Source organism: Colletotrichum godetiae, assembly GCF_030913485.1.
Source record: "Colletotrichum godetiae strain CBS 193.32 chromosome Unknown BDP55scaffold_21, whole genome shotgun sequence".
NCBI classification, from domain to species: Eukaryota; Fungi; Ascomycota; class Sordariomycetes; order Glomerellales; family Glomerellaceae; genus Colletotrichum; species Colletotrichum godetiae.
In genome coordinates this window covers 662,486-690,276 of record NW_026851269.1, presented here as the reverse complement: position 1 = coordinate 690,276, position 27,791 = coordinate 662,486, and the positions used below count along the sequence as shown (strand labels likewise).

Genomic DNA, 27,791 nt, shown 5'->3' with positions numbered 1-27,791 from the left:
GCATGCATGAATGTTACAAAGCCGGACAGTAGATTGGTTCGCGCAGAAAACGTAGTATTGAAACAACCGTCTGATGAACCAAAACTTCTTGCGCCTAGTGAGAGCCTGTCCCCTTAATGGAAGGTGATTGACCGTTTGACGCAGAACCAAGTGGTGTGTTCATTGGGCCAGGAGCGAACATGTTTGCCGCCAAGGGGGAGCTCGTAAAGGCTCGTACTCGGGATTGGATCTACATAAACGACGCTTCGACGTCAACGCGGGGTTGACGGCTATTGTAGTCGCAAGAACACTGCCACAAGTCTTGATATCTTCATGACTTAACCACGAAAATGGCGGGTGTTTTGACGATTCTCTCGGAGCATCCTTCTCATATCCTGGTTATTGCCTTGGGGACAGTGAGTGAAGCACATTCCCACCCATGACTAGAGCAGATTTTCCTTCCAGAATGTAGAACGATGCTAATTTGCCAGGCCGTACTCTGGCAACTCCTCCTAGCTGGCTATAACCTCTTCTTACATCCCCTCCGAAGGTTTCCCGGACCCGTCTTCCAACGAGCTTCGCCCCTAATCTGGGCTTGGCAACATGCTACTGGCTACCAGGCCTTCCGAACCCAACTACTCCACGATCGATATGGCCCCATAGTCCGAATCAGCCCAAACCACCTGTCCTTCACCGACGTGAAAGCTTGGAAGGACATCTACGGTTTCCAGATCGGCAAAGAGCTCACTGAGAACGAGATCCCCAAGTCACGACTCTTCTCCACGACGATTAAGGAACTCCCGACAAGCATCATCAACGCTGAGCGCGAAGAGCATCAGCGGTACCGGCGTGCGTTATCCCATGGCTTCTCGGATAGCTCCATGCGGGCGCAAGAAGGGATCATAATGAAGTACATTGATAAACTGATATCTCGCTTACATGAGAACTGCGATGGGAAGGATGCATCGATCAATGTCGAGGCTTGGTATAACTGGACCACATTCGATATTGCTGGTGATCTGATTTTCGCACAATCGTTTGGCTTTCTCGACCGGTCGAATTACCACCCGTGGATCGCCTTCATCTTCAAGACGATCCGATACAACGCCATCATGACTGCAATGAAATACATTGGTCTCGATCCTATTGTCCAGGGTCTCTTCAGGATCGGCGGTCTTGCTGCGATGATGCAGTTGCGTGAGAGCACGGATAAGATGATGCAATCGCGCCTGGACATGGATCCGGATCGTAAGGACTTGTTTGAGGGGCTCTTGAGAAAGAAGGAAGAATGGGTAAGAATAATCCCCACAGTTGCCCGAGGAAATAACGCAAGCTGATCTCGTATTGACAGAACCTGTCATTTGAACAATTATCAGCCAACGGTCTCATCCTCGTCCTCGCAGGCTCTGAGACGACGGCTACCACTCTGGCCGGCACGACATATCTTCTGTTGAGACATCCCAAGATCCTGCAGAAGCTCAACGAAGAAGTCCGTTCCAGCTTTACTGATTCTAGTGAGATCACCATTAACTCGGTGAGCAAGCTGTCATACATGCTCGCTGTCCTCAATGAAGCTTTGCGGATGTATCCTCCGGTGACGTCAAATCTTATTCGAGAGGTGCCGGAGTTTGGGTGTCAGATTGGCTCGGAGCATGTCCCTCAAGGAGTAAGCAATCACATCGCCTTCTGGAATTGCAATCGGTAGCTGACCTCGCCCCCTTCAAGACTTTCGTCGAGATTCAGCAATGGTCCGCGAACCACAGTCCGGATAACTGGACCAAGCCCTGGGAATTCAGACCAGAGCGCTTCTTAGAAACTAACAAAGAGGAACACAACCACTTGGATGCCCTCCAAGCATTCAGCGTTGGACCGCGCAACTGCATTGGGAAGAAGTAAGAGCTCCTCGTCCGTCTATTCAATCACTGCCACTAACATTGACACCTCTGGGAAACAGCCTCGCATATGCAGAGATGAGACTGATCCTGGCACGAATTGTTTTTGACTTTGATCTTCAAATTGCCGAAGGAAACGGGTCCTGGATACAGAGGCAGAGAGCATTCGGCTTATGGGATAGGATTCCGCTGAGTGTCTACTTGAAGCCAGTAGTTCGTGGAACCCGCGGATGAATTTACAAGAGCAACTCGATGAGTCAAAGCGAAGAACACTCAAAATCTATCAGTGAATTTTCAGAGGTGATTCATAGTCCAGAGCCCCAAAGACGCTCGAAGTGAAGGGTAAACTCCGTATTGGGTACAGTTTACCCTTGAGCCGTCTTGAATGTCATAAAGTCATGGTCCAGTGCTTTAAGCGCTCAAACCCCGCTTCCTCCAGTCATCACCCCGTCGTCACAACCCAGCCAGGCTTCATCATAAAGCCTGCTGTCCCGGCCCACCTCCACCCCAAAGGCTGAAACTGGGACCATGCATATCTCCAGGCATCCCACCATCAAACGTCTCAAAGTCAGACGGACTCATATCAGAGAACAACGCAGTATCCGGCGTCGAAGCCGGCCACTGCTCGACAGGGACACCACCAGGCTGCTTCTGCTTGAAAACCTCGCTGCTTCGGAATCGCGCCACGACTAGCGGCGTGTCGCAAGACATGCCCAGGTTCCGGAACGCAAGCTCCCGTCTCGCCCAACCCGCAAGCAAGTTCTCCGCGCGCAGCATGTTGTCCCTCCTGTTCATGTCGTACATCTCCGGGTGATGATGAAAAAGCCGGTCAATTGCCTTCCACGCCCTATCAACGAGGGTTCCGACAGGCTGCCACTGCAGGAGCTCAATCATGACGGAGAAGGCGTCGGATTGGAAGTGTAGTTTCAGGTACCAGGTGAACTTGTCGTCTATCGTGTCGTACCAGCTGACGTCGCTCTCAAAGGAGATGACCCACGCGCGGAAGAAGGATTGCTGGCTCGCTCCGCCGTCTTTATTCTCGTCCCAGGGCTCCCGCGCATGCATGATCATGTCACGCAGCCTCTGCGCCGTGAAAGATCGGATCTTGCTCGCCACGAGGTGTATCCCACCAGCACTCGGGTTGCAGAACCGCCGTTCCGCCGCAGCTAGCCTCTCGTCGTATTGGTCGACGAGAAGTCTGTACTTGTCGAGTGGCTGGCCGGAGAACCTTCTCGAAGTTTCTGGGCTGATTTTCTCCCCGCTCAGGATAACTGCTTCGAACTCGGGCATGGGGTTGTCGCAGAAGAAGGCGCGCGATTCGTAAAGCATGAGGCAGAATGCCATCTCGGTTGCTCCGTCACGAGACTTGACGGGCTCTGCTGAACCCGGTAGCAGGTCGGCGTCGTTAACATTTGATGGCAGTTTTGCGTCCCAGTTGGGTGGGAGGAGTGTGTCGCCGAAACCTGCGAGGACGGCGTATTTTGTTTCCAGCATGATGATCTGCCACCAGATACGGCGGCGCATCTCGGTCTCGAAGGGTTGCAGACCTATGAGATCTCCATCACGGTGAAGGCCCATTCTCTGCGCTATCCTGACGAGCATGCCGGTCAACACCCAAGCGGCATGACGATCGAATTGCCCCTGGAGAGATACCTAGCCTGCGGTCAGATCATACCTTCGCGTGCACAGGACAGACATCTTACTAGGTACAGCACTAAGCATTGTAAAGTGGTCATGTTATACTTTCGTAAGAAGTCCACTTTGGACATGGCTTTCTTTAGTGCAGACATTGAATTCCGCAATGCCTTTTCCTTTTCGACGTTGAGCATCTGGATTGATTCTACTTCGGAAAGAGCCATTATTGCGACGACGTTGATGGAGCAGAGCAGAGCCTCGAGGTCCGGGCTCAGGTTGAAGCGGTCTGTTGCTGCTTCGAAGACTAGAGGTTCCAAGCTAGGGACGTGGATGACCTTGATCATGGGGTTGACTCGTTCTAAAAATACTTGCCACAGGCGGAGAACTTCAACTGGTCCTAGGGCTAATATGTCAAAATCCATAGACTTTTGGTGAACTACATCGCCGTGTTCTGAGACGCTGGTAGAACCTGACGGATTCGTTGATTTCTCGGTGTCATTATCGTCGAGACTGAGCTTTGAGAATTGGAGCTGGGATCTCACTTAGATCTTCACTGATGCTTGGGATCTTGTCGAAGTGTACTTACATGGTCAATGACATTTCCGCGGAAGGGATTTTCCATAAAGGTTGGTCGACCCTCATCGCAGACAATCTTGCCATTTGGTCTCGAGCTGGGTTGCTTCCGGGCCTCTTCGTAGCTTATATGGAACATTGCCGGGCTGTCCGCCACATCGCGTGAGGAACCCGGCGTATCGGGATTTACGGGGCGTCCATCGGCATCGCGCGGAGCAACCTGGCTCAACAGACTCTCACACTGATTTAATCGTTCCAACAGGTCTTTCACTACGCGCCTTCTACCGGCTCCTGGTGGTGCTCGCGTCGATGGGACACATGGTTGATCAGACTATAGTGGACAGTGAGCATGCGCATCGAAGTGGGTGTGTGTCGACCTCGGGTGCAACGGCTGAAGAGTCGTGTGAGATGATGACAAACCAACCTTTATGCAGTTCGCGCAGGGGGATTTGCGGTCACACTTGATTTTGCGCTGGTGACAAAAGACGCAGGCCAAGACATTGCGTGGTTTGTCGCCTGCCGGAGTACTCGCCTGCGAAGCTGGACTTTCGGATGCCATCAAGATCTACAGATGAGAATATGGGGCTCGTTAGTGATCAGAGAAGTGTGTGAGTTGTCGTTCATCGCATGATAAGTTTCTCTTTGAGCTCTGCTCTGTTGGCGGCAAGACTCTTTTAAACGTGCGCGCACATCTGTGGGAAAAAGGACAGGGGGCCACGACATTTGGGGATCCACCAAACGGACTTTAATGGAGACGCTAGGCTGCTTTAGACCGTCCGAGACCCGGCTGATCCTTGCAGCGGACCGGAGCGAAGCCCGGGATCCCGGAGCTCACTGCCACCGAAGACCAAGTCCCTCCCACCCACACACACCATCATCTGACCTTCTTTTCGATCCTGGAAGATATTCAGCGAACGTGCGGTTCTGCTCTATATAAGTATTTCGTCATTATGCCCAGCAATGATCTCGACTGTCAGGCGTGGCAACTAAGGTAGCTGCTAGTATTCGTTGGGGGTGACGCATTATTATAGCTCCAAAAACAAGGTTATGTCATGCTGCATCTGGCCTGGTAAACGGACGGAAATTAAGAATTGGACCCCGTCCGCGTCAAATCACTTGTCCATGCTTTGGACGGTCCCTCCATGCTGCTGCGGTAGCAGATCGTACTCCTGCGTCATACCCTGGTAAAACATAGGGTCCAGATCGGGGAGGAAATAATTAAAGATTCCCATCACGTCGGTCCCCATGAGCGCACTGGGAGACACCTGACCCATCCCACTGTCGAACGCAAAGTCGGTGTATCCTGGTTGTTGCATCGACCCAGATATCGGCATAGTCTTCGGCACCAATAACGATTAGGAATGCCCCCTTTTCAACGACAAATATGAAGGGCCAGAAACTTACATCAGACAGATCCAGAGTCATTTGTGTTGGCCTAGCCACTTGTTTGTTGCCTCCGCCATCAAGCTCTGATGACTGCTGTACCATTTGCATCGCGGAATGGTTCGCAGGTGCATGTGGTCTCGCGGGATTCGTCAAGCCAGCCTCGGTAAGCTGAATCTCGTTGACGTAGTCCCGCGCAATCTTTGCGAACTCGGCGATCAAAGAACCAGGCACGGTGCCACCGCTGGCATACTCAATCCGACTGAAGTGACCAGCAACCATGTCGAGCAGAGCCAGGTTGGTACCTGTGTCTGGCTGCCGAGGATCATGAATTACGAGGTCAAATAAGACGAAAAGCGCTGTGATGGGAATTCCCGCAAGGACCCTGGGGTCATTGTTAGCAACCCATATAACGACAACGGGGGAGAAAACAAGATGTTGGGCGCCCTCCTACTCACCATGTCACCGTGTATGGTTCAACTTCAATCATTGTAGTCAACTCCAAGATAGCCCTTGATGCATTCAGGATAGTCTTCATCCTGTCATCCTTTGTCGCTGTGACCGCCGGCGTCTCAGGAACAGGCAGATAGCACAGCGTGGTTCTCGCGAGAGTCAGTAGCATGCTATAGTAGAGATAATGGAGGATGAGAGCCAACGATCTCGCATTGGGGCCGGACACGGTTTGAGGGCGTAAGATTCCGCCCGGGCGAAAGCCATTGTCGGGTAGAGATGCTCTCCACTCCTCTAGTTCACCATTCAACTGGTCAATCACGTCAAGGTAATACGAATCGGAGTTACCCGACACGCCGACCGAGAAGAGCGATGTGTATGCGCGAGAAAGGAGACGAGCGAAGCGCACCAAGTGCAGAAACCAGCTAAAGTCTCCCGATGTTGCTTCGGGAACGACTGGGATTGGACAGGATATGTCACTATCGACAAAGCTCTTGGCAGTGTTAGAAGACGAAGGGTAAAGGAAAGTGGGCATCCATAGGAACGAAAGATCCAAGTAGTGATGGGGAGAGCATCAAGGTACTCACAGAACTCCTTCCGAAGTGGAAGCTGGTGATTTTCTCGATGGCGTACAGGATCCAGAAGGACTTCTGGTAGGCGTGGGCTGTCGGGCCAGTGAAGCTATGACTCGACATAATCTGAGCCCGTCTTGCTGCCTCTGACATGATGACGGGTTCGACTGCCAGGCCTGAGATTCCTAAGCCATATACAGACATGGCCGTCAGTGCTTGCAAGGTGGTCAGAGAATCGGGAAGCAATAGCAGCTCCGAAAAGCCACTCAAGCTGACAGAGAACAGCCGCCAAGACTCGCCCTTGCCAGGCTCGAATGTGCCACCGTCAGCGTACTGACATCCCAAAGCAAGGACGCAGTAGTAGAGACAACACCACGGCTTACTCCGTTCGAGGAGATTGGGAAAGTTGGGACTTGAGACCGTAGTCTCGAAAGTCGTGCGGTCGAGGAACGGGAACATGGGATGCACCCGCTCAAAGTAAACTGACTATGCTTAGCTTCTGTCTCACTCAACGAAACTACAGGAAGTGGAACGGAGAAGAATTACGGCGAATGTACAAGGCAGCGCGCACCCTGTCGGTACCCAAGTCTGGAGGTTGCGTCCTACGGGGGTTCGTGGTGGTCGAGTCGGTACGACGTAACCGCCCATTGACAATGACGGAAATCCGCCCCACGAGCTCGTTCACCTTTTGATTCTGGAGGCGCGTCGACAGGGACAGGAGCCTGTTGTCGGAGAAGAACGTGAGGCTGTTCCGGCCCCCTTGATCTGTTAGTACGTGCAAGCCACTGAGGGCATGTGGCTCTTCAATACCAAAAATGCCATTGCGCTGTTGACGTTCTGTCAGCTTCCAGCAAGCTCACATGCGCAAATGACATCAAAAGAGTGGCCGATGGTGCTTACTGGTACAAACATGATTTCTTCCTGTCCTCTTCCGGTAGAGGTCTTTGGTCTCTGTGCTCGTGCGAGGACGCGATCGACGTGGAGCTCTTGGATGCGGTGGGGAGGGGATTTTGGCGATGTGCGATCTGGGAGAACTAATGGTTTGGTTTCTCCATCTGATGTCGACAAGTCTAGCACGGCTTTGGCGTCTGGGAGACTGGGCGGTCGATTGCTCGAGGGCGAGTAATTCGTTGGCAGAAGTTGTCCGGCAACTGGGTGCTTACTTAGTAATTTGCAGTCTTTTGCCATAGAAAGTCGTCCAAAGCTGTTGTGTTTGCTCTTCAGAGTGCGTAACTATTGTATGGCGGGTGTTTCGTTGCTCGTGCTTACCGTTGCGCCTGTGGGCTAGCCTTTTTACACTAAAGCGACACTCTTCTTTTCGACGCTTACAGGTTCAAGTTTTGTGAGTAAACGGGCATGTCTTGCCAGGAGAAGAGAAACCAGTAGGCTTTACTACTCACAATGCAATTCGCGCAAGGTCCAGGCGGACCGTTACCTGTTTACAAAGTTAACCCATCTGATCTTGAATAAAGAAACGATATGGCAATAAGCTCTCTCGAGTCACGTACTAGGACAGCGGACCTTGCGTGACTTGCAAGCATCGCAAGACTTGTGGGTTCGGGACGCAGCACCAACACCAGTAGAACTGGGCGAGGGCTTATCAGCAGTCATCGTCTCGGCTCGCAGAGGATGAGATGAAATGCAGACTGGAAACAAAACAGCACCGAGAGACGAAGACGAGTAGGTCGGAGACGAGATCTGTAAGTATGCGAGGATGTGGTTCGCATGGGGGGAGGGGACCAAGACATTCAGCTTATGTTAAAAGGAGCTCGGTTCCTTTTTTGCCTTTTGGGAGAGTGGAGACTTGGAGAAGTTCGGCCGCCATGTGGGTGTAGAGTCTCGCGCCCGAGATGCCGAATCGGGTAACTGTACGCAAGCATCGGACCACTTCAGAACGCCGCCATCCCGGGATCTGCGATCAAGATCTTTGCGGCGCGTGTGGGTGCTTTCTTGTCAACTTCGTCAACTTTTCTTGCGTTGAGTCCCCCCATCTCGGCGCCGACATGATTTATACGGCTGTCCTACATCAACAAAGCCGCACAATATGCAGCTAAAACATGGAAATTGGGCCGTGAGGCTCGGCTCGCGAAAAGTAAGCTTCGGCAGCGTGACGTGACGCTAGTGATCTGGACCCTGCTTTTCGGGTTCATCCTCCCCATGTCAACTCGCCGATAATGCGTATATTGACGTTGATAATGCGTATGTGTGTTGTTGTTTTCACATGTCTGCCTCATGCTGACCATTGAAAACTTATTTTTAACGAGGAGGGTGCCTCTTTTTAGAAACCTGTCAAGATATAACTTCCTCGTGATCCCCGGTGGGTGACATTGCTTGAGCCTCCTCTCTCCTGCGATCTTCAGATCCTTTCTCATCTGCACGTTGTGTGATCAGCATAACAAGTCACAAAATGTATCGTTCGCAGGGTGACAGTGGCAACGTCATGTCTAAGCCGTCGGACGACACCTTGCACGCTAAAGCCTTTCAGGAGCACGACGACCACCGAAATAATATGGATATTGAAGCCAACGATGCCCAAGTCAATGCGCTTGTCCGACCTTACAGTCTCGACCTCATCCGTTCAGCATCAAGACTCGACCCTGGTATCAACCCGTTTCTGTCGGACCATCCTGCCTTGGACCCAAGCTGTCGCGAAGAGTTCAACGCCAAGAAATGGGCCCGAGCCCTCCTCCAGCACTCATATCACAATCCCGAGGACTATCCCAGACTCGAAGCTGGAGTTGCCTATCGTAACTTGAGCGTCCACGGTTTTGGTACTGATACGGATTACCAGAAGGATGTTCTTAATGTCCTCTGGCAAGCACCCATGATGATCAAGCAGGCTGTCAGCAAACGTCGTCAAAAGATTGACATCTTGAGGGAGTTTGACGGTATCATCAAGAGTGGCGAGATGCTCTTGGTACTGGGTCGCCCCGGCAGTGGTGTTTCTACCCTGCTCAAGACGATCGCCGGTGAGACCCAGGGACTTCATCTCGGAGACCACTCACACTTTAGCTATCAAGGTCAGTGACAGCATCGTTTTGACTCCATTGGGGGTATCAAGTTGGATATCACAATAGCTGACTCCCACAAACATTGCCAACAGGCATCCCAATGGAAACAATGCACAAGCGTTTTCGCGGCGAAGTCATCTACCAAGCCGAAACCGACATCCACTTCCCCCATCTCACAGTCGGGCAGACTCTCCTCTTCGCCTCACTCGCAAGAACACCTAAGAACAGACTTCCTGGTGTCAGTAGGCAGAGGTACGCCGAGCACCTGCGGGACGTCGTGATGGCCGTCTTTGGCATCTCCCATACCATTAACACAAAGGTCGGAAATGACTTCGTCCGTGGTGAGTGGCTCAAACCTTTGACAAGTTGACAGCTTTGAGGCAACCTCGACTAAATCTAGACAGGTGTGTCCGGAGGAGAGCGCAAGCGCGTGAGTATTGCAGAGGTAACGCTCAGCCAGAGTCCTATCCAGTGCTGGGACAATAGTACTCGTGGTTTGGATAGTGCTACTGCGTTGGAGTTTGCTCGGACTCTGCGACTGTCTACAGACATGGCAAAGACTTCGGCCATTGTTGCGATGTATCAAGCCTCACAGCCGGCATATGATGTCAGTTTCTCCAACACAAACTCGTATTTCATCCTTGTTGGCTCATACTTGTCTAGGTATTCGACAAGGTTGCGGTTCTTTACGAAGGTCGCCAGATCTACTTTGGCTCCACGGCGATGGCGAAACAGTACTTCATCGACATGGGTTACCGCTGCCCCGACCGGCAAACCACTGCCGACTTCCTCACGTCCCTCACGAACCCTGCAGAGCGAATCGTTCGAGAAGGGTTCGAGAACAGAGTTCCCAGAACGCCAGACGAGTTTGCAATCGTGTGGAAGGGGAGTGACGCCAGGGCACGCCTGATGGAGGAGATCTTTGCCTTCGAGGAGGAACATCCCCTCGACGGATCAGGGGTCGACAAGTTTGTCGCGACGCGTCAGGCTCATAAAGCCTCTCTTGTGTAAGTGTTGATGAATGTTAATGAACAAGGGGAGAAGAACAATTCGCTAACGGTCAAGAAGAACACCGCAATCACCTTACACTATCTCCATGCCCATGCAAATCTGGCTCTGCATGACGCGTGGGTACCAGCGTCTCCTGGGTGACTGGCTGTTCTTCGTTGTCACTGTTGGTGGCAACCTGGTTATTTCTCTGGTTCTTGGAAGTATTTTCTTCGACCTGCCCTCTGATGCATCGAGCATGAATTCTCGTTGCATTCTGTTGTTCTTTGCTATCTTATTTAACGGACTCAGCAGTGCCCTTGAGGTATGTCATTCTTCTGCCGCCACATGGCCTACGACGAGGGCGCGCAAGCTAACGTGCCGATATCAAGATCCTCACACTATATGTCCAAAGGCCCATTGTCGAAAAGCACGCTCGCTATGCCCTATATCACCCCGCATCCGAAGCCATCTCTTCGACAATCTGCGATCTTCCCAGCAAGATTCTGTCGACCTTGGCCTTTAATATTCCACTCTACTTCATGGCGAAGCTCCGCCAAGAGGCCGATGCCTTCTTCATCTTCCTCCTCTTTGGCTTCACCACCACACTCTCAATGTCCATGATTATCAGAACCATCGGCCAGACGTCCCGCACCATCCACCAAGCCTTGACACCGGCCGCGATCTTCATCTTGTCGCTCGTGATCTACACCGGCTTCATCCTTCCGACTCGCGACATGAAGGGCTGGCTCCGGTGGATCAACTACATCAACCCCATCGCCTATGCGTTTGAGAGTCTGGTTGCCAACGAGTTCAACGGTCGACAATTTCCCTGTCCCTCGTTTGTTCCGGCCTACCCGACTGCGGCGCCAAATGAGAGAACGTGCTCTGTTGCTGGCGCTGCTCCCGGTGCGGACTTCGTAGATGGCGACGTTTACATGAATACCACTTTCAGTTACTACAAGTCTCACATCTGGAGGTATGTCATCCTCTTTGTCGAAGTTTGCTATGGAGTTTTCTAACATTTCGCTCAGGAACTTTGGCATCTTGATCGCATTCATCGTCTTCTTCATGTGCGTCTACCTCTTTGCAGCGGAGTACATCACCACAGACCGCTCCAAGGGTGAAGTATTGATCTTCAAGCGCGGGCATTCGGCCCCGAAACTATCGAAGAACTCATCCGACGAAGAGACCGGCCAATCTGAACGCGTATATCAACACGAAAAGTCCGAGGGCCATGTCGCTCAGTCTGGCGTCAAGCAAGCCGCGATCCACAAGAGCCAATCGGTGTTTCACTGGAAAGATGTTTGCTACGACATTTCTATCAAGGGCAACAACCGCAGAATTCTTGACAAAGCTAGCGGATGGGTGAAGCCAGGAACTTTGACTGCTTTGATGGTAAGTAAACGACCGTTCTGGCGTTGACTCTGGAGTGCTGATGACGAGTTCAGGGCTCTACTGGCGCTGGCAAGACAACGCTGCTTGACGTGCTGGCGAATAGAGTGACCATGGGTGTGGTGACTGGGGATATCTTGGTCAATGGCATTCCCAGAGATCAGTCTTTCCAGCGAAAGGCCGGTTACGTTCAGCAACAAGATATCCACCTCGAGACATCCACTGTCAGGGAAGCCTTACGATTTAGTGCCATGCTGCGCCAGCCAGCATCTGTCAGCAAGCAAGAGAAGTATGACTATGTTGAAGAGGTGATTGGGCTTCTGGAAATGGAAGCTTACGCCGATGCCATTGTTGGAGTACCTGGAGAAGGTCAGTGTCCAGTCCACTACGATATTCGATTCCCGAAGAGTCATAGCTGATTGATGTTCCCAGGCTTGAATGTTGAGCAAAGAAAACGACTGACCATCGGCGTCGAGCTCGCCGCCAAACCCGATCTCCTCCTTTTCCTCGACGAACCAACCTCAGGCCTCGACAGCCAGACAGCGTGGTCAATCTCATCACTGATCCGAAAGCTCTCCGAGAACGGTCAAGCCATCCTCGTGACGATCCACCAACCTTCCGCTCTGTTATTCCAGCAATTCGACCGACTTCTCCTTCTGGCACACGGCGGAAGAACAGTCTACTTTGGCGACATTGGCGAGAACTCCCGCGTGCTCACGAGTTACTTTGAGCAATATGGAGCAATGCCCTGCGGGCAGGACGAGAACCCCGCTGAGTGGATGCTCAAAGTCATCGGCGCTGCGCCTGGCGCAAAGGCTGAGAGGGATTGGCCCGAGACTTGGAAGGAGAGTCACGAGTGTGCCGATATGCGCCGCGAGCTTGAGCGTCTTGAACAAGGCCTGGCGCCCAACGGCTCAACGACGAGTCCCGATGAGATGTCTACTTATGCCGCGCCCTTCCATGTTCAGCTTGCTTTGTGCACCGAGAGAGTTTTTCAGCAGTATTGGCGCACGCCGTCGTACATTTACTCCAAGCTCATCTTGTCTGGGGGCACGGTTTGTCTCAACTGCTTTTAGTCGACGACGATGGCGAGGTTCCAACTAACACTTGTGTACAGAGTTTGTTCATCGGCGTATCTTTCTACAACTCACCGCTTACAATGCAAGGCCTCCAGAGCCAGATGTTCTCCATCTTCATGTTGCTGGTGGTCTTTGCCTTCCTCGTCTACCAAACGATGCCCAACTTCATCCTGCAACGTGAACAATACGAGGCGAGAGAGCGCGCCTCTAGGGCGTACTCGTGGTATGTATTCGTGCTGGTCAACATCATTGTCGAGCTTCCCTGGAACACATTGGCTGCCATTGTGATCTTCTTCCCGTTCTACTATCTCGTCGGCATGTATCGCAATGCTATTCCGACGGATGCGGTCACGGAACGTGGCGGCCTCATGTTCCTACTAATCTGGGCTTTCATGCTGTTCGAGTCTACCTTTGCCGACATGGTTGTCGCTGGTGTGCCGACAGCAGAGATTGGCGCAACTCTTTCTCTTCTGCTCTTTGCCCTATGTCTGATCTTTTGCGGGTAAGTCCATCACCAATTCGGCCTGCCTCACATCCGAGACTAACGAATTGAAAGTGTCATTGTACCGGTCAACGCCCTTCCAGGTTTCTGGAAGTTCATGTACCGCGTCTCGCCCTTGACATACCTCGTTGAAGGTCTCTTGTCCACGGGACTAGCACACAACAAAGTCGAGTGCTCTCAGCTCGAGTTGCTACAATTCAGTCCGGCAAATGGAACCTCGTGTGGTGATTACATGGCGCCGTATATGCAAATGGCCGGCGGCAATGTCTTCAACCCCAACAGTACCGACGTCTGCCAGTTCTGCCCACTGGCCACGACAGATGCGTTCCTGGCCACCACTTCTACGTCGTATGGCAGACGATGGCGGTCGTATGGGCTGATGTGGGTCTACATCATCTTCAACCTATTCGCAGCTCTGTCGCTGTATTGGTTGGCTCGGGTGCCGAAAAAGCACTCGTTCGCTCAACTTTGGAAGAAGAAATCTTCATGAACCGCGGAGCTCATATTTCTTACTTCCAAATATCGAGGATTCAAACTGCCGAAGAGTGTCTCTAGGATCTCAAAAGGCTCAAGATTTTCGACATGTAATTCCTATTACTACACAACAACTCACTTTACTTTTTCGTTCACTTCTTCCAGTATCCCATAGAGTACTAAGAAAGGTTTCCTTTTGACTCATGTTACTTCATTTAGCTATATTCTAGATAGACGTCGTCATTGACAAGGCCAATCTCACCTGGAAAGAGAGACCCGTTCAAGGCTGCATGTTTCCTCAACTAGGGTAGACTGGACGCGCAAGATTTCAACATAGTTCAGGTTGAACGTTTGTTACGTTGCATGAATTTCAATCACTTTGACCAACTGCTGTGGTGCTTGCAAGATTGAGCACTTAATGTTCCATCGCGTGACGGAACCGGAAGAGTCGATGTTGTTCCTTACCCGTCTGATAATTATGAAGCACTGTAGGTTACCTTCTCTCTTACTGCCTAGAGACATTTGGGGGTGTTCGTCATGGGTTCAACATAAGAACACGTCTATCATAAACAACATGCCTAACACTCAATAGGTGGAGTAACTCTGGGTTCTCTCCCCTCAATGGAGCCTACCCTTGAGGCAATGACGGCTTGAGGCGTGGGGAACGTTGCGGAGGTGCGCCCGGAACATGTTTCCATATCTGTTGACAAATCACCATAGTAATTCGCCTCTTGCACAATCGTTGATTTGTAAGTAAATGGCACGATAAGATCCGCGTCGGAGGCACTGCGCCTCTTGAATCAGCCAATGTCAAGCGTTCGGGGCTCCAGGTGTGCGGGCATGGCCGACGTTGGCTCCAAGTTGTGGATGTGTGGAACTGATCCTGAGAATTGCGTGTTGACGACGAGCGGGGTAATTTTTTTGCTGATGAATGTTTTCGGCAGTTTCAGAAACTCTTAATCAACAGATCAATCTTGGTTGTGGTTTCTTGTCTTAATGTGAGGTCCCGGTTGGCGCGTCTCGGCGGACTTGCCCCAGTCTGGGGAGACGTCGCCAAGTATCCGCGCACCGATCGCATCTCGCCCGACAGTAAACTGCATTGAAGAACTGACGATTTCCTCTTGAGGCTATCCAAAACAGCTAACGAGAATGCCGCTGTTCTTTTCCATATTGATAAAACATTCTGGATTTAGATGGGGTTATGGTGACATCTCACTGGGGAACTCCTTGCCGAAATCGGCTCGGGGTGTAAGGCGTGATTATCTTGCAGTTGTCGTCATATCGTGCAACGGATGTATATAGGCGGCCACATGATCCACGAATAGCAACGTCTTACGAGGAGATAATTCAGCAGTCTTGATACCCAAACCCAAAAATCACATAGAAAAAATGCCGACCGAGTTCATCAGTGTAACTTTCCCCAACGCCTCAACGGAGATCAACCCGATCCCCGGTGCTGGCGTTGACCCCGAGTTCCTAGTCCGCTACGCTAAGAACTTGGACGACTACGGCTTCAACTACACACTCGTTCCCTATGGCTCAAACTCATTTGACCCCTTCACAATCGGCGCGACCATCGCAGCAGTGACTAAGAACGTCAGCGTCATCATCGCCCTGCGGCCAAACACTCTCTACCCCACCGTCGCCGCGAAAGCCCTGGCAACGCTTGACCAACTCAGCAAGGGTCGCGTCGTCGTGCACTTCATCGCCGGCGGAAGCGATGCCGAGCAAGCCAAGGAGGGTGACTTCCTTTCCAAGGACGAGCGGTATGGCCGCCTTGAGGACTATATCAAGATCCTCCGCCGCGCATGGGAATCGCCGGAGCCCTTTAGCTGGGAGAGCAAGTACTACACTTTTAAAGACTTCCACAGCAGTGTCCGTCCGACAAAGGGCACAATTCCCGTCTCCGTCGGCGGCTCGTCGCCTGAGGCGTACCGCATTGGTGGCTCTCTCGCTGACATTTTCGGACTATGGGGTGAGCCGCTGAAGGAGACGAAGGAGCAGATCGACCGCATCTACGCCGAGGCCGAGAAGGCCGGCCGCAAGGACCGGCCCCGCATCTGGGTTACCTTCCGTCCCATCATTGCCGAGACGGAGGAACTTGCGTGGGCTAAGGCACACCGCACGCTCGAAGCCCTCAAGGGTAGCATTTCTGCCGGACAGGGTAAGCCTGGTCAGAATGGCCCCGAGCCCCAGAACGTCGGCTCGCAGCGTCTGCTTGACATCGCCAAGAAGGGCGAAGTCCAGGACCGAGCGCTGTGGTACCCCACCGTCACTGCGACCAACGCCCGTGGAGCCTCTACAGCATTGGTTGGATCTCCCAAGACTATCAACGACTCCATCTTGGACTACGTCGACCTAGGTGCCGATCTGATTTCGATCCGTGGTTACGACAACCTCAACGACGCTATTGATTACGGTCGCTATATCCTGCCTGCGGTTCGCGAAGAGCTGCAGAAGCGTGAGAACGGGACCAGTGGCACCAATGGGGCTTGAATGTTTGATGATTAGCGCTTGTGTATTTTTTGGGATCGCATGGATGGCTTTTGTGGGCATGCAAAGTGAGCCGGTCTAAATAGCAATTAGATATCAAGAGACTTATGACAACCTCGAAAGGAGCCATCAAAAGCAGCGGATGAGCTCAAGTAGTTATGCAATGCACGGTGCCATTGTTGAAACATTTTCCATCCCATCGTAATTCGTTAAATCGCCAGTTGGGCCCCCCTCTATGTAATGTAGACTGGCAAACGGCTTCCAAATACCTCGCTCTTCTCAACTTGAATATCCTTGCCATGGAAATCATGCAGAAGCAGCCAGCATACCATTCGGAAAACAAGCATGCACCAAACATCATTAATCTGCTGTTGCTGGTCATGAGCAAGTACGTCCGTAGAAGCATCAGAGATGATCGACCTGGCTCCGCGCCCTTTGCGAGCCTTTTCGGCCCGCAGCTGTTTGCAAACAACATCGATGACCCGCTTGCGCACGGAGAGAAGGTATATCTCAGCTAAAACGCTATGTCTTTCGCTCGAAGACGCAGCATCCAGCTTCTGTAGGAGCGATACCTCCTTCTCGGTTTCCTCGTGTTCCTCTCGCGTCTTCAGGATAGGGGATGCGCCGGGAACAACGAGATCGTGTCTCGAGTCCCTCTTGGACCGGGTAGCATCTCCTGTTGTAACCACAACTGTCTTGTACTCCCCTTCCTTATCGTTCAAAATACGCAGAAGCTCTTGCAGGTGTACGCGCAGGACGTTCTGTACCAGGTGTATCCTCTCTTGACTCTGAAGGAACTCATCACATTTCGAGATGGCCGAGTGCAAAGCCATGACTAGGTCGTTAGAGTAAATTCTTTCCTCAGTGTTGTTTGTGCGTCTCAAAATCGCTTCCGGGCCGTCTCGAGATTCGAGCTCTTCGAATTTGTCTTCAATTTTGCCGGTTTCCTTGATAATCACGCTAATTCGAGACCCTTCTGTGTTTTTGAGCATGGCTTCGGTCTCTGCCGACTCGCCTATGATATGGACGTAGTCGCTGAGAAAGGTTCTCAGTGAAAATGACTTTCGGTCCCAATGCCAGATGGTTGGGTTTGGGAGCATGCGGAAAGCCGTGCCGGGAATCTGTAAGACACCACCCACCATACCTAACATTTCGAAAGCAACTACATCATAGTCAGTATTCAAGCTTGGTTGGAATGATGAGGACAAGACCCACTCGGAAACAGGTGGATATGCCGTGTATCTGGAGTTGACTTTCGGAAGTGCCGGACAGTATTAGTGTTGCAACCGATCACGACCAGAGTCTCTGCGATAGCTGACATACTACCGAGCTGAAGCGTTCCGATGTCTTTCGGTTCGTCGGCGTATTTGTAGTTGTCGTTGTTCTGCTGACGGAAAATCGTGGGGCAGTACCCAAAACAAAGCTCCTTGACCTTGTTATTCGGCACCACCCTGTTCTCGTGAAACCAAGTCGGTCCAGTCTTCTCAAAGGTGAAGACGATGCCGAGGTCGTCAACATCATATCCATTGATGCTGAATCCGTTGCCCTGTCCGCGGTAACGGTCCTCGTTGCGATTGAACTCTTTCCAGTGAACACCCAACATCGCTGCCATCTCTACCAGGTGCGAGATCGTCGTTGTTGCGTACGGCTTCTTCATGTTGTCTGGCATGCTATCCCAAGACTTTTTCTTCCTCTGCATGCCGACGGTAAGCGTGTAAGGTACCGGAGTGCTGGATTGGGTCGGATGACACGGTGTTTGGGCTTCCCATTGAGGGTTGTATCCGAAATACTCCTTATCTTGCCACGTTCGCGACTCCCGTTCCATACGCTGAATAGCCATCAACAGACTCGTCCAATTTGCGAGTTCGTTGTCAGCGGTGTGGATGGCTTGACGTGTCATCCCGGCCCGCAAGGTCTTGGAATGCTTGTCGTATTCTTCTTGGTCCCAGGTATACGTCTTCTTATAACTGTCTGTCGTCCCGGTCATGTAAGTGATCTCCTTGTCGTCGTGCACGCCGAGAGGCCCCCTTGGGTTTGTCGGCGGCGCAACGAAGATGACCGGAACTTCAAACTCCACTTCGAAACGGAACTCGTACCATCTGAACCGTCGACGAGTGAATCTCGCCCAATCTCCCATGACTTTCGGGGTACATGATGAATAGCCGGTTGCCGATGCGTAGTATTGTTGGAGGGCTTGGAAAATTGCAATGATGAAGGCGAGGACTGATATCACCAAGGCAACAACGGCTACAATCAACTCAACTTGGTTGTCGTTGTTGTCACTGTCGCCGCCGGATGAGCTCGTGGAGTCGGAAGATGACATGCTGGCGATCGGATGGGGCTGCCCGAGATGCAGGTAGTTGATGTTGCTCCTCTAGGCACTCGGAACGGCTGTACACGCTGACATTGAGCTGGCAAGAGGTAGGGCCAGTGATTTCAGAGGCCGAATGTCTCTTGAAATATTGAAAGTGAGAAAGGCTAGAAGGAAGCCCGATTTATCAATAGTATTCTTATGTGTTTGTAGCCAGCCTGATGCGAGCCTAGCTGAGACAAAATGCATGTTGAGCTAGGCAGCCAGAATCAGCCCCTGCGCAGGGTCTAGTATCACGTGTAACCCCTGCACTTCCCCATAATGGAACAGCTACGACAAATGATTCAAATTGTCTTGGAAGACCAGGGCCGCAAGGCTCTCCAGCTTGATGGAGCATGGTGGTCATATGGACGTCTAGCGGGTAGGCTAGTGCTGAAAGTTGTTGCCTTCTCATTCGATCATATGTGCCACAATATGGCTGAACTAAGGTTCGCCCCGACGCCGTCTGTGGATCTAATGGAATTAGCAAAGTGCGCTCCAAACCCTATCTTTTTTGAACCAAGATACAATTTTGCTTCATCATGAGAGTTGGAGCCAGCCTCCTATATCAAAACACCGCTCGAACTTAGAATCGCAGGCTTGGAAGTCATATTCTAGCAACTCCAACCCCATGGTAAGCACTAGGCAAAACGGCCAGCTGGCTGAAGTCATGGTCCCAGTTGGTTGGTTGAGTTGGCCTGGGAGGGGCCCCAGTCCCCTGTTCGCGAGAATCGGTAGTGACCATCATTGGCTCGAGTAGCACATCCTTGCGGCGGGACATGCTGACATGCAGGAGGCGGCACCGCTATTCCGGCCCAGCCCTCTGGTCCACACGACGATTTCTCAGCTTCCCTCCATTATCAGCCATCCCTTTGTGGCTCTCACGAGCCGGGAAGGGCTGTGCCTGCTATTGTTTTCTGAGATATGATGATGTTGAGCATCTGAGGCACTCGAGGCTTGAAAATTTGCCAGCAGGATGTTCCAGGGAGAGTGTTTCCTGCAGTCCACAGGGTTGTCAAGTCATTGCCAATGTAACAGCAGGTTGCACTAGTCACAGAAGTAAAACAAATCTTCTGCGGCACAAAAGCTATGGAGCTTGAACGAGAGATCATCTGCCAGTGAGTACCCAGGCCAGACAGCAATCCAACGTCTGTCATTTCTTGTAAAGTCCTCGTCGAATCCAACTTCTTTCCATTTGCATCAAAAACTTTGCTGTAAGATAATGTCGGCTGCCTGTGTTAGAGAAGTTTGTCAGCACTGGAGCTACCGCACTAGTTTCATTCATAGTCGACTGATCCAATGTAGGGGCACGATTTACCTTTTCGGCGATCGCATAAACCGTCGCCTGGGTATGCGCTGATGGAAGTAAAGGCATAATACTAGCATCGACTATCCTCAAGTCATCGACCCCATGCACGTTAAGGTTGGAATCCACGACACCACCAAGTGACCTCGGAAGCATAGCGCAGGTGCCGGTATAGTGATACTCTGTAGAGCTGACTCCTTTGATGAATTGTAAAAGGTCATCATCGCTCGTGGTACCGACCCCTGGTAGCGTTTCTGTAGCTCCAAGGGCTTGGATTTGCTCTGTCGCCATAAGCTTTCGGTTGAACCGTATTGACTCGACCAACACTCGGCCGTCGTAAGGGTGGGAAAGATAGCGTGGGTCAATGACCGGCGGCGCCCAAGGGTCGGTGGAGTTGATTGCAACGGTTCCTCGGCTCAAGGGGTGCATCAGGATGTTTACTATGGAGCGTCCACCGTCGACGTAAAGAAGCTCCATGCCCGCCGTGGAGCCATTTTGGTGCATTTCTAGAAGTTGTTGTACTTGCTTCAAATACCCATCTTTGACAGTTTGGTCAGTATCTTGTGGGAGGTACTGCGCGGCGCCGGCACTGCTAATAATAGACAGCAATTCGTCAGTAACATCTGACTGGGTGAAGTTTGTCAGAGGTATGAATGCGAGTGCCTCTGCAATAGTATCCGTCCAACGCCCTAACAACTGGTTTAGGAGAAGCTATTTTCATTTGAGTGCCAAACTCACCTTCTCTTTTGGAGTAGTAGAGATCTTTTTGCTCAGCATCAAACGTTGCGTTTTCTAACTCGTAGTTTCCGGGTATCCCAGCACTCACTAGATGTTGAGTTAGTCATGCAACAAGTTCCATGTAGCTGGAGAATTGACAGTGAAGTTACAGGAAGCTAGCGTCAACCCGAATGGGTGATCTTGCAGGTTCGCTCCAACGCCCGGAAGGTTGACTAGCGAGGGAATGCCATGACCCGACGTGAGGGATACTGGTCCGATGCCGGACAACTGTAGGAGCTTCGGAGTATTCAGAGCACCTGCCGACACGATGACTTCTTTCAGAACCTCAACTTTAGTAACTGGCAAGCCAGGTCCGGCCGAGAACTTTGTCAAATGAAGTCAGTACAACTATTCCCATCGAGACGTCTCCAGGCCTAAGAAGTAGTTTACCTCGACTCCCGTAGCTCTAGGTTTTTCTCCATCAGTATTGAACAACAGCTTTGTAACTTGATGCCCTGTAAGTATGTCAAGGTTGACTCTGTCTACATTTTGGTCATAATGAGCTGTTCTTGCACTTGATCTTGACTGGTTTCTTGGATCGATAGAATGAGTTGTTAGGTATGCGCCAAGTGGGTTGCATCCTTGGTCCACCGGCGTGCTGACTCCAAGCCCGTGCATGGCATCAAGGAAGTTCGCTGTGTAAGTTCGATATGATTAGTCTACGTCTTAGAAGGACCGATTCACGAGTGTGGGATCAACTTGCTGTTGTTCGGATGTGACCAAGCTAGGTAACTTGATTGGACAGGCCCTTCAAAACCATGGCAAGCGGCATCAAATGTCATGCCATATGTCGCGAAATTCGCGGGTGTTGCGGCGGTGAAACATTCGCTCTTTACATTGGGCATACGTTAGTGCAGCAAACACTCATGCTTCTCAGTAATCGTTCCAAACGCACCTTCTTGAAGTAAGGAAGTAGACCCGCAAAGTTCCAGCCCTGGTTTCCAAGAGCGGCCCAGGCATCGTAGTTGGAAGGCATCCCGCGATCGAAAATCATCGCATTGACCGTACTACTCCCACCAATCGTATGTCCTTGAGTCAGGTTGATGATCTGCTTGGAGAGAAACTCTTGCGGAGTTGAAGTCAAGTTCCAATCATACCGGGTGCCTGGAGCGAAGCCAGACGCACCGGGATAGAATCGAGGAATCATAACAGCGCCTTCATAGTTGTCACTAATTGAGAGTCAGACACCTTCACCAAGTCCAACACGCATGCAATTATCGAAGCTCACTGACGGTATTCCTGCCTCGATAACGAGGACTGTGACTGCATTTTATGGGGATGTCAGCGAAGTACAGGTCCCTCAAAGTGCGTGACCCAACGTGTCATAAATATTCAACTCACGAGACTTGTCGGTACTAAGTCTCGACGCGAGAGTCATGCCAGCGGTACCACCACCGACGATGACATAGTCGTACGAGATATTGAGGCTTTTCTCTACCAAATTTTGGAAAGTGGCCGCCTGGACCACGGAAATCGCGATTACCAAGATGTTCAAAGTCAGCTTCATTATGGGAATGGCCTCTGGGTTCCGAGTTTCGGTGGTTCCGATGAGAATAGAAGAACCAATTTCCATGAACGTATTCCAGTATCTTCTACAACCGGAACGCCTTTTGTATTATGTAGTGGTCGGATCGTGCGGAGTCCCTGTTACCGGCTAAGAGAATTGAGTTTGTGTAAAGTCACCTTACAAAAGTATATTTGATTAACATTGCAACCAAAGACATATGGGTCCACTACCAGGCTATGAATAAGGCTCCTCGAACTAATTATCATTCAATTGGCCAGGAAGTAAAGGGTCTGTACGGATAAAGAGTGCCTTTCCACCTTAAATCCGGCTCGGGAGGGAGACAAAGAGATGTCGGTCGCACCTGTCTTGCCGACCAAACTCTCACCCGGTTTTTATTCCACTACCCGAATAGACAGGAAGCTTGTGAAGTCCCCCTCAAATCCATCCATGTCATCAACCAGGACGTGTTCGGCTAGGTCAACCTGTCAGGTCAAATTGGCTGGGTGAATGAAGGGTTTAGGCCTAGTATCAATAACTTGTAGATTAACCAGCCTATTTACTTTACCATGGCAAAGTCCACAATCTTCACTTCAATGGGCTTAGCTGCCAGCATTGCTTGCGTTCAGAAGATGGATTATAGATGGATTATAGATGGATTATGTTACTGGTAGAAGACAATACCTGGGCTACATATGAGATTCTATCTCAAGTAATGCGCACAGGTCTATGCAGCCGTTCTTGGATACTGTCTTTCCTTATTGAACTTGGGTACTTCCGGCTAACTCATGGCTGGTACGGCACGCACGGAGGATCTTGACCCCAGTCAACATCAACCTGCCGCTCGGTGTATCGTTTGCGGAGGACCTTTACAGAAAGATCGTCGTACTGTTAGGGTATTATTTGCAGGACAATACTGACAGTTACTCAGTGTATGTGCCTCGACGGTACGTATACACTCAAGGTACCTAGGTAAATCCATTGGTCACTGCTCCCGGCCTCCGACTACCTCAGCTTAGCAGGCCTTGACGTGAGCTCAACCTTCATACCACGTTAAGTTCAATGACTTATTTTAAGATAGCATTTCAATTCTTTAGTTGTATATCAAGGTCCTTCCGACAGAAAGAAACAAAAACAAGCCAATGCGTTTGGGGAATGAGTGTTACGACCAAAGGTGCAGATCGTCAATACTATTGCTGATTGAGTGCATCATAACTTCCATGTCTGCATCATTAGTTCCGGCGAATTATCGACCAACCCTCAACATGGCCTACTATAGCATCGAAATAACGCCAACACGCATCAGGCAAGTAACTCAGACACGAGCCACTATCAGCCTGCGATCCTTCACAATAATGCTGCCATTGTCTATTAAGACAACGCGGCAACTGGAGACACCGATGGGGCCAGTGCCTTCTTTCGGCATATAATCCTCGTGATTATCTCAACAGAAAAAAAGTACCCGTGACGATCGTTCCGTGCATTTTCAGATACGTCTTTATGATTGGACCAGAGAACGAATAACCAAATGAAGATGCAGTCAGCATGACGCCGGCCAATGAGAACGGATACCGTGGTATCCAGTGGGGGCTTCGGACTTCAAGTCAAGTGATGTATTAGAACTGAAGAGAACTAGAGTGCGGCTTACCTACATCTTATGCGATGACTAAAGAGTCAAAAAGTGCCTTAGCTGCAAGCACGCGCGCGCGACCAAGTGGGCTTTGCCGCTCGCTGTGCTTACTCAATCTGTTTTGCCCCACATCTCCGTAATGTCCGGGTTTGGGATCGGGACCGGGGCAGGTCTTTTGATACTTGGGGTGAAGGGATAACTATCATAATTGCATCTATTCGGCAATATTTCAAGACGGTGTCCATACCCATGGACTGGATAAGATCCAGTTCTCTTATTAATACCTCCCATAATCAAAACACCTGCTGCATCCCCATTCTCTTTTTGAGGGCTGTTCTGGTGTGACGAGTCCCCAGAATCGAATCATCACGGGCATTCTAAGTTTCACAAAGTTCACCTACCTTACGCAACCAAGTTCCACCATGGGACGCCCACCTACTAGCGGCTATTGTCATACCTGCCGACGAAGACGGGTCAAATGTGGTTTGTTCACCTTCCTCTTGCTGTACAGTTTTCCAGCCTGTAAAGTCTGACCAGAAGTCCCTTTACTGAGACGCAAATAAAACTACTTAGACAAAGCTCGACCCGCATGTGAGAGATGTCTCAAGTCCGGCCACAAATGCCGAGGCTACGAGATGCCGCTCCGTATGCAAAATTTCGCCGCCTCTGGCGATTCAGGTGGCAGTCAACAATTAGTTAGAGTGTCAAACACGAGCTCGAGTACCATAATTCAGCAGAACATCGTGCCAGAACTTCCGTTCACAGCTTTCCGCGACCGGATGGCATTCTCACACCTTATGGCCCACTACCGCTGGGCCCCATTCTGGAAACCTCTCCTACGAATGTCATTGGACGAAGAGTCAAGTTCAGATGTGGCCAAGGCCGACTACACGGGAAGTCTGGCGACGGCGCTTGGCTTCATGGGAAATTCTGTCAACGAGCCGAATATGTTGGCCGAGGGCTATGAGTTGAATGGCAAGGTAATTAGAGCATTACACTACGCCGTATCAGCGAAGTCCAATCAGGAACTGGCTCGGTGGGCCTTTACAATCATCATCCTTAGTCTTTACCAAGTAAGTCTTTAGAAAGGAACTTTGGTCAGACAAGTTTGTTGAGTGTGCTGACAACTGCAGTATGCAGTGGAAAACGTGCCCAACGTTCCTCACTATTATGGCATGTCGAAAATCATAGAATTGTGTGGACCTGAATGCTTTCAGCAAGAGCCGATGTTGACTTATTTGCGCCAAATTAGGGCGCTTCACGTAAGAGACTTTTGGGCCTGGTACTTTGGTGCCTCCTCAGTACTCCGAGCCTATACTAATAACAAATACTGTGGCATTAGGCGTGCAATTCGTTCAACCAGCATGATCACTCATTCTTTGAACAGACGCGATGGAAAACTATTCCTTGGCACTTCATACCCAAAACCTCCCACGACCTCCTGATGGATATTTTCGTCGACATTCCCGGCCTAACCTTTTCTATCGCGTCAAAAAATCGATCTTTGTCTGAAGATGAGAAAGATGCTGCGCATGCCAGAATTGACCGGCTTTCCAGTGATCTACATGCCTGGAGATGGCGCTGGGAATACAACAACCCAGGTGCTGCCAGGGAAATTCATCTGCCTCTCGAAGGAGAAGCAGAAAGTGTTCCACTGCTCTGGGCCAAGGACTTGCTGTCTAAGCCAATTGAGGTGAAGACTCCAGAACAGGCTGCCGAGTTAATCATCTACAACGCTTCCATCACACAACTTATGAACCTGGAAGCCTTGTTGGACATGGGCGTGCGGCACCCACAGCCATTTCCTGGGAATATCGAAGAATCGATAATCAAGCTAGCAGGAGATCCTCTCTACAAACCAAACGAGGTCAAACATAGGTGGCAGCCATCGATGGAGGGTCTGAGGCTCATGAGACTGGCACCGAAGCTCTTGTCTGCCAGTAACGGCACCTCAGTTATGCTAGCTGCATCACCTCTCGGAATCATCTACAATTCCCTACTTGGAACGGAAGGTCTTGGAACTTTGTTTCTGTCGACGATGGCGGTTCCGAGGGATTATGCAATTACGGATCGAGAGCTTTCTGTGTTTCGCTTATAGTAGTAGATGTCAATAAATAGTTGATAATGGAAAAAGCTCGAGGCATGTATTTCGATTATAAAGAGCCACCCACCAAGAGGAGAGAAGATCAAAAAATTCAAGCTTGTCAGATTTACGAGGATCATAGCTCGCTTCGCAACGTCATTCCAGGACTCCAAAAGCAAAACATTGCGTCGAGGGGGAATCGAACCCCCGGCTCCCCGACGCTGCTGGATGGCAACGGAGAATTTTACCACTAAACCATCGACGCTGACGATTGTTTAGATCTCTTGTGAAGCTATCCTTGAAGCTTCGCAAAAGCAAGGCCAGTCTTTTACTCTTTTTTATTCGACTCTTGAGTGCTCTCAACTCCCTCCAGGTGGGTTCGAGCTGCCCCTTAGTCGACGATATTCTGATTTTCGTTCATGCATTGGGCCCACTCTTTCATGGAGTCCTTCGTCGTCGCGACTAGTTGTTCTCGCCATCCGCCTGCTGCATCCTTCGCCCACCCAAGCAGCCCATAATTCCAAGCCAACAATGCTTCAGCACGTGCACCATCCGGATGATCTAACAAACCGACCGCGATATCAACCATGTCTTCGCGGTCATAGACAGCGTAGAAGATGCTGGCTGAGCATACTGAACATGAATATCGCTCTACCTCGGGAGAGCTGTTGTAAACCGCCAACGTCCCAAGGCGTGGGTCTTTGGTCTTGGATAGAACTGCTTCTTTGAGTTCGACAATTGACTGCGGGAATTGGGACGGTTCCGACTCGGGTTCAGAGCTGAAATTGATGTGCGTGAGAGGAGCAAATGTCCAAGCAATTATGTCTGACCCAAAATGTTGGCGACAAGAGTTGCACGAGTCGCAGCATGCTTTGAACTTGAGTGTCTTCGGATCCACGCACGTCGAAGTCGATTCCTTGGCCGGGTCGACCTCCAAGTCGGCGGCGCTTCGCAGTGATAGCCGAACACCCTTACAGTGACAGTGAAATGGCGTCGAGGATGGGGAGGGGCCAGTATTCAGCTTAGAGGCAGAGGCAGACTTGGTGACCGGCCAGTCGAATGGAACTTCTTCGCTGTTGCGATGCCCTATCCAGCGCTGAACCGGGTGACCATCCTCTTCTTTCGGAAGCCATGGCGCAAGGCCGCCATCAATAGTGTCGCCGATGAACATGTGATTGTCATATTTGACAAGGTCAGGAATGTTCTCCAAAGCACCCGTCGTGACGTATGGAGCGATACTGGGATTGTGGCCACGGGCGAAGAGTTGTGACGAACAAGTGTTGCACGAGTAAACATCAAGGTGTTGAGAAAACGCATACCTGCGCAGAGCAGATAGGTCTTCAAAAGCGTTTGGCCACTCAACGGCAGGGTTGTAGAGGGATCCAGTAAGTCGGCGACAAGATGTGCAGTGGCAGCAAGATGCGTTGAGTGGCAAGTCAGATTTCGGCAGCGAAGCGGAGAATGTGTGTGCTTTACACATGCACTGTGCCTTGATAGTGACCAGGCCTTCCATTGTGGTGCGGATAAGGTAGTGAGTCTCGGGAAGTCTGTAATTTCAGGATGAACCAAGTCGAAAGTGTTTAAAGACTGGATGAAGGATATCAATGACTTTTTCAATCTCCTCAAAAATTTTTAGGCTACCATGGGGGGTACAAGGGCGTGGATGACAACCTAAACATCTCGCTTCGTGATGGTGCACCACCTACGTCACCGCGG

The 27,791-nt window shown here is 50.9% G+C and overlaps 10 protein-coding genes and 1 non-coding gene across 11 annotated transcripts; 4 read left to right on the top strand and 7 right to left on the bottom strand.

Moving 5' to 3' along the window:
* Nucleotides 1-274: 274 nt before the first annotated feature.
* On the top strand, nt 275-2,105 carry BDP55DRAFT_610752 (isotrichodermin C-15 hydroxylase; the record flags this gene model as incomplete). Its single annotated transcript, XM_060571176.1, has 5 exons — nt 275-395; nt 471-1,271; nt 1,331-1,645; nt 1,705-1,871; nt 1,934-2,105. The coding sequence occupies exons 1-5, from the start codon at nt 330-332 to the stop codon at nt 2,103-2,105; spliced, it is 1,521 nt and encodes a 506-aa protein (XP_060429592.1). The 5' UTR covers nt 275-329.
* Nucleotides 2,098-4,709, bottom strand: BDP55DRAFT_664572 (fungal-specific transcription factor domain-containing protein). The gene is made up of 4 exons (XM_060574957.1): nt 4,504-4,709; nt 4,093-4,410; nt 3,575-4,036; nt 2,098-3,524 (listed from the first exon to the last, which is right to left on the bottom strand). The coding sequence occupies exons 1-4, from the start codon at nt 4,636-4,638 to the stop codon at nt 2,346-2,348; spliced, it is 2,094 nt and encodes a 697-aa protein (XP_060429591.1). The 5' UTR covers nt 4,639-4,709; the 3' UTR covers nt 2,098-2,345.
* On the bottom strand, nt 4,710-7,244 carry BDP55DRAFT_664569 (uncharacterized protein). Its single transcript, XM_060574956.1, has 5 exons — nt 7,031-7,244; nt 6,500-6,966; nt 5,921-6,405; nt 5,484-5,847; nt 4,710-5,416 (listed from the first exon to the last, which is right to left on the bottom strand). The coding sequence occupies exons 2-5, from the start codon at nt 6,941-6,943 to the stop codon at nt 5,192-5,194; spliced, it is 1,518 nt and encodes a 505-aa protein (XP_060429590.1). The 5' UTR covers nt 6,944-6,966; nt 7,031-7,244; the 3' UTR covers nt 4,710-5,191.
* Nucleotides 7,245-7,366: 122 nt separating this feature from the next.
* BDP55DRAFT_664560 (uncharacterized protein) lies at nt 7,367-8,237 on the bottom strand. Its single transcript, XM_060574955.1, has 3 exons — nt 7,993-8,237; nt 7,885-7,919; nt 7,367-7,808 (listed from the first exon to the last, which is right to left on the bottom strand). Exons 1-3 carry the CDS (start codon nt 8,093-8,095, stop codon nt 7,644-7,646), a joined length of 303 nt encoding a protein of 100 aa, XP_060429589.1. The 5' UTR covers nt 8,096-8,237; the 3' UTR covers nt 7,367-7,643.
* Nucleotides 8,238-8,449: 212 nt separating this feature from the next.
* On the top strand, nt 8,450-13,948 carry BDP55DRAFT_744621 (ABC-2 type transporter-domain-containing protein; the record flags this gene model as incomplete). The annotated part of the gene is made up of 11 exons (XM_060580518.1): nt 8,450-9,504; nt 9,588-9,836; nt 9,900-10,102; nt 10,159-10,502; nt 10,561-10,807; nt 10,875-11,461; nt 11,517-11,880; nt 11,934-12,246; nt 12,310-12,932; nt 12,995-13,458; nt 13,513-13,948. Exons 1-11 carry the CDS (start codon nt 8,892-8,894, stop codon nt 13,946-13,948), a joined length of 4,443 nt encoding a protein of 1,480 aa, XP_060429588.1. The 5' UTR covers nt 8,450-8,891.
* A 1,373-nt stretch (nt 13,949-15,321) lies between these two features.
* On the top strand, nt 15,322-16,428 carry BDP55DRAFT_552661 (luciferase-like domain-containing protein; the record flags this gene model as incomplete). Its single annotated transcript, XM_060569221.1, has 1 exon — nt 15,322-16,428. One exon carries the CDS (start codon nt 15,322-15,324, stop codon nt 16,426-16,428), a length of 1,107 nt encoding a protein of 368 aa, XP_060429587.1.
* A 115-nt stretch (nt 16,429-16,543) lies between these two features.
* BDP55DRAFT_157794 (uncharacterized protein) lies at nt 16,544-18,975 on the bottom strand. The gene is made up of 2 exons (XM_060565648.1): nt 17,641-18,975; nt 16,544-17,587 (listed from the first exon to the last, which is right to left on the bottom strand). Exons 1-2 carry the CDS (start codon nt 18,746-18,748, stop codon nt 16,659-16,661), a joined length of 2,037 nt encoding a protein of 678 aa, XP_060429586.1. The 5' UTR covers nt 18,749-18,975; the 3' UTR covers nt 16,544-16,658.
* A 682-nt stretch (nt 18,976-19,657) lies between these two features.
* BDP55DRAFT_744616 (choline dehydrogenase) lies at nt 19,658-22,365 on the bottom strand (the record flags this gene model as incomplete). The annotated part of the gene is made up of 8 exons (XM_060580517.1): nt 19,658-20,770; nt 20,820-20,906; nt 20,969-21,182; nt 21,249-21,456; nt 21,543-21,688; nt 21,754-22,027; nt 22,091-22,121; nt 22,200-22,365. The coding sequence occupies 8 exons, from the start codon at nt 22,363-22,365 to the stop codon at nt 19,929-19,931; spliced, it is 1,968 nt and encodes a 655-aa protein (XP_060429585.1). The 3' UTR covers nt 19,658-19,928.
* Nucleotides 22,366-24,414: 2,049 nt separating this feature from the next.
* Nucleotides 24,415-26,098, top strand: BDP55DRAFT_715699 (uncharacterized protein; the record flags this gene model as incomplete). Its single annotated transcript, XM_060578316.1, has 4 exons — nt 24,415-24,475; nt 24,566-25,065; nt 25,126-25,254; nt 25,335-26,098. 4 exons carry the CDS (start codon nt 24,415-24,417, stop codon nt 26,088-26,090), a joined length of 1,446 nt encoding a protein of 481 aa, XP_060429584.1. The 3' UTR covers nt 26,091-26,098.
* Nucleotides 26,099-26,238: 140 nt separating this feature from the next.
* BDP55DRAFT_664546 (Mss4-like protein) lies at nt 26,239-27,700 on the bottom strand. The gene has a single exon (XM_060574954.1). The coding sequence runs from the start codon at nt 27,586-27,588 to the stop codon at nt 26,467-26,469; it is 1,122 nt and encodes a 373-aa protein (XP_060429583.1). The 5' UTR covers nt 27,589-27,700; the 3' UTR covers nt 26,239-26,466.
* On the bottom strand, nt 26,260-26,340 carry BDP55DRAFT_t180. The gene has a single exon. It is a non-coding gene; the product is annotated as a tRNA-Gly (tRNA).
* Nucleotides 27,701-27,791: the final 91 nt, after the last annotated feature.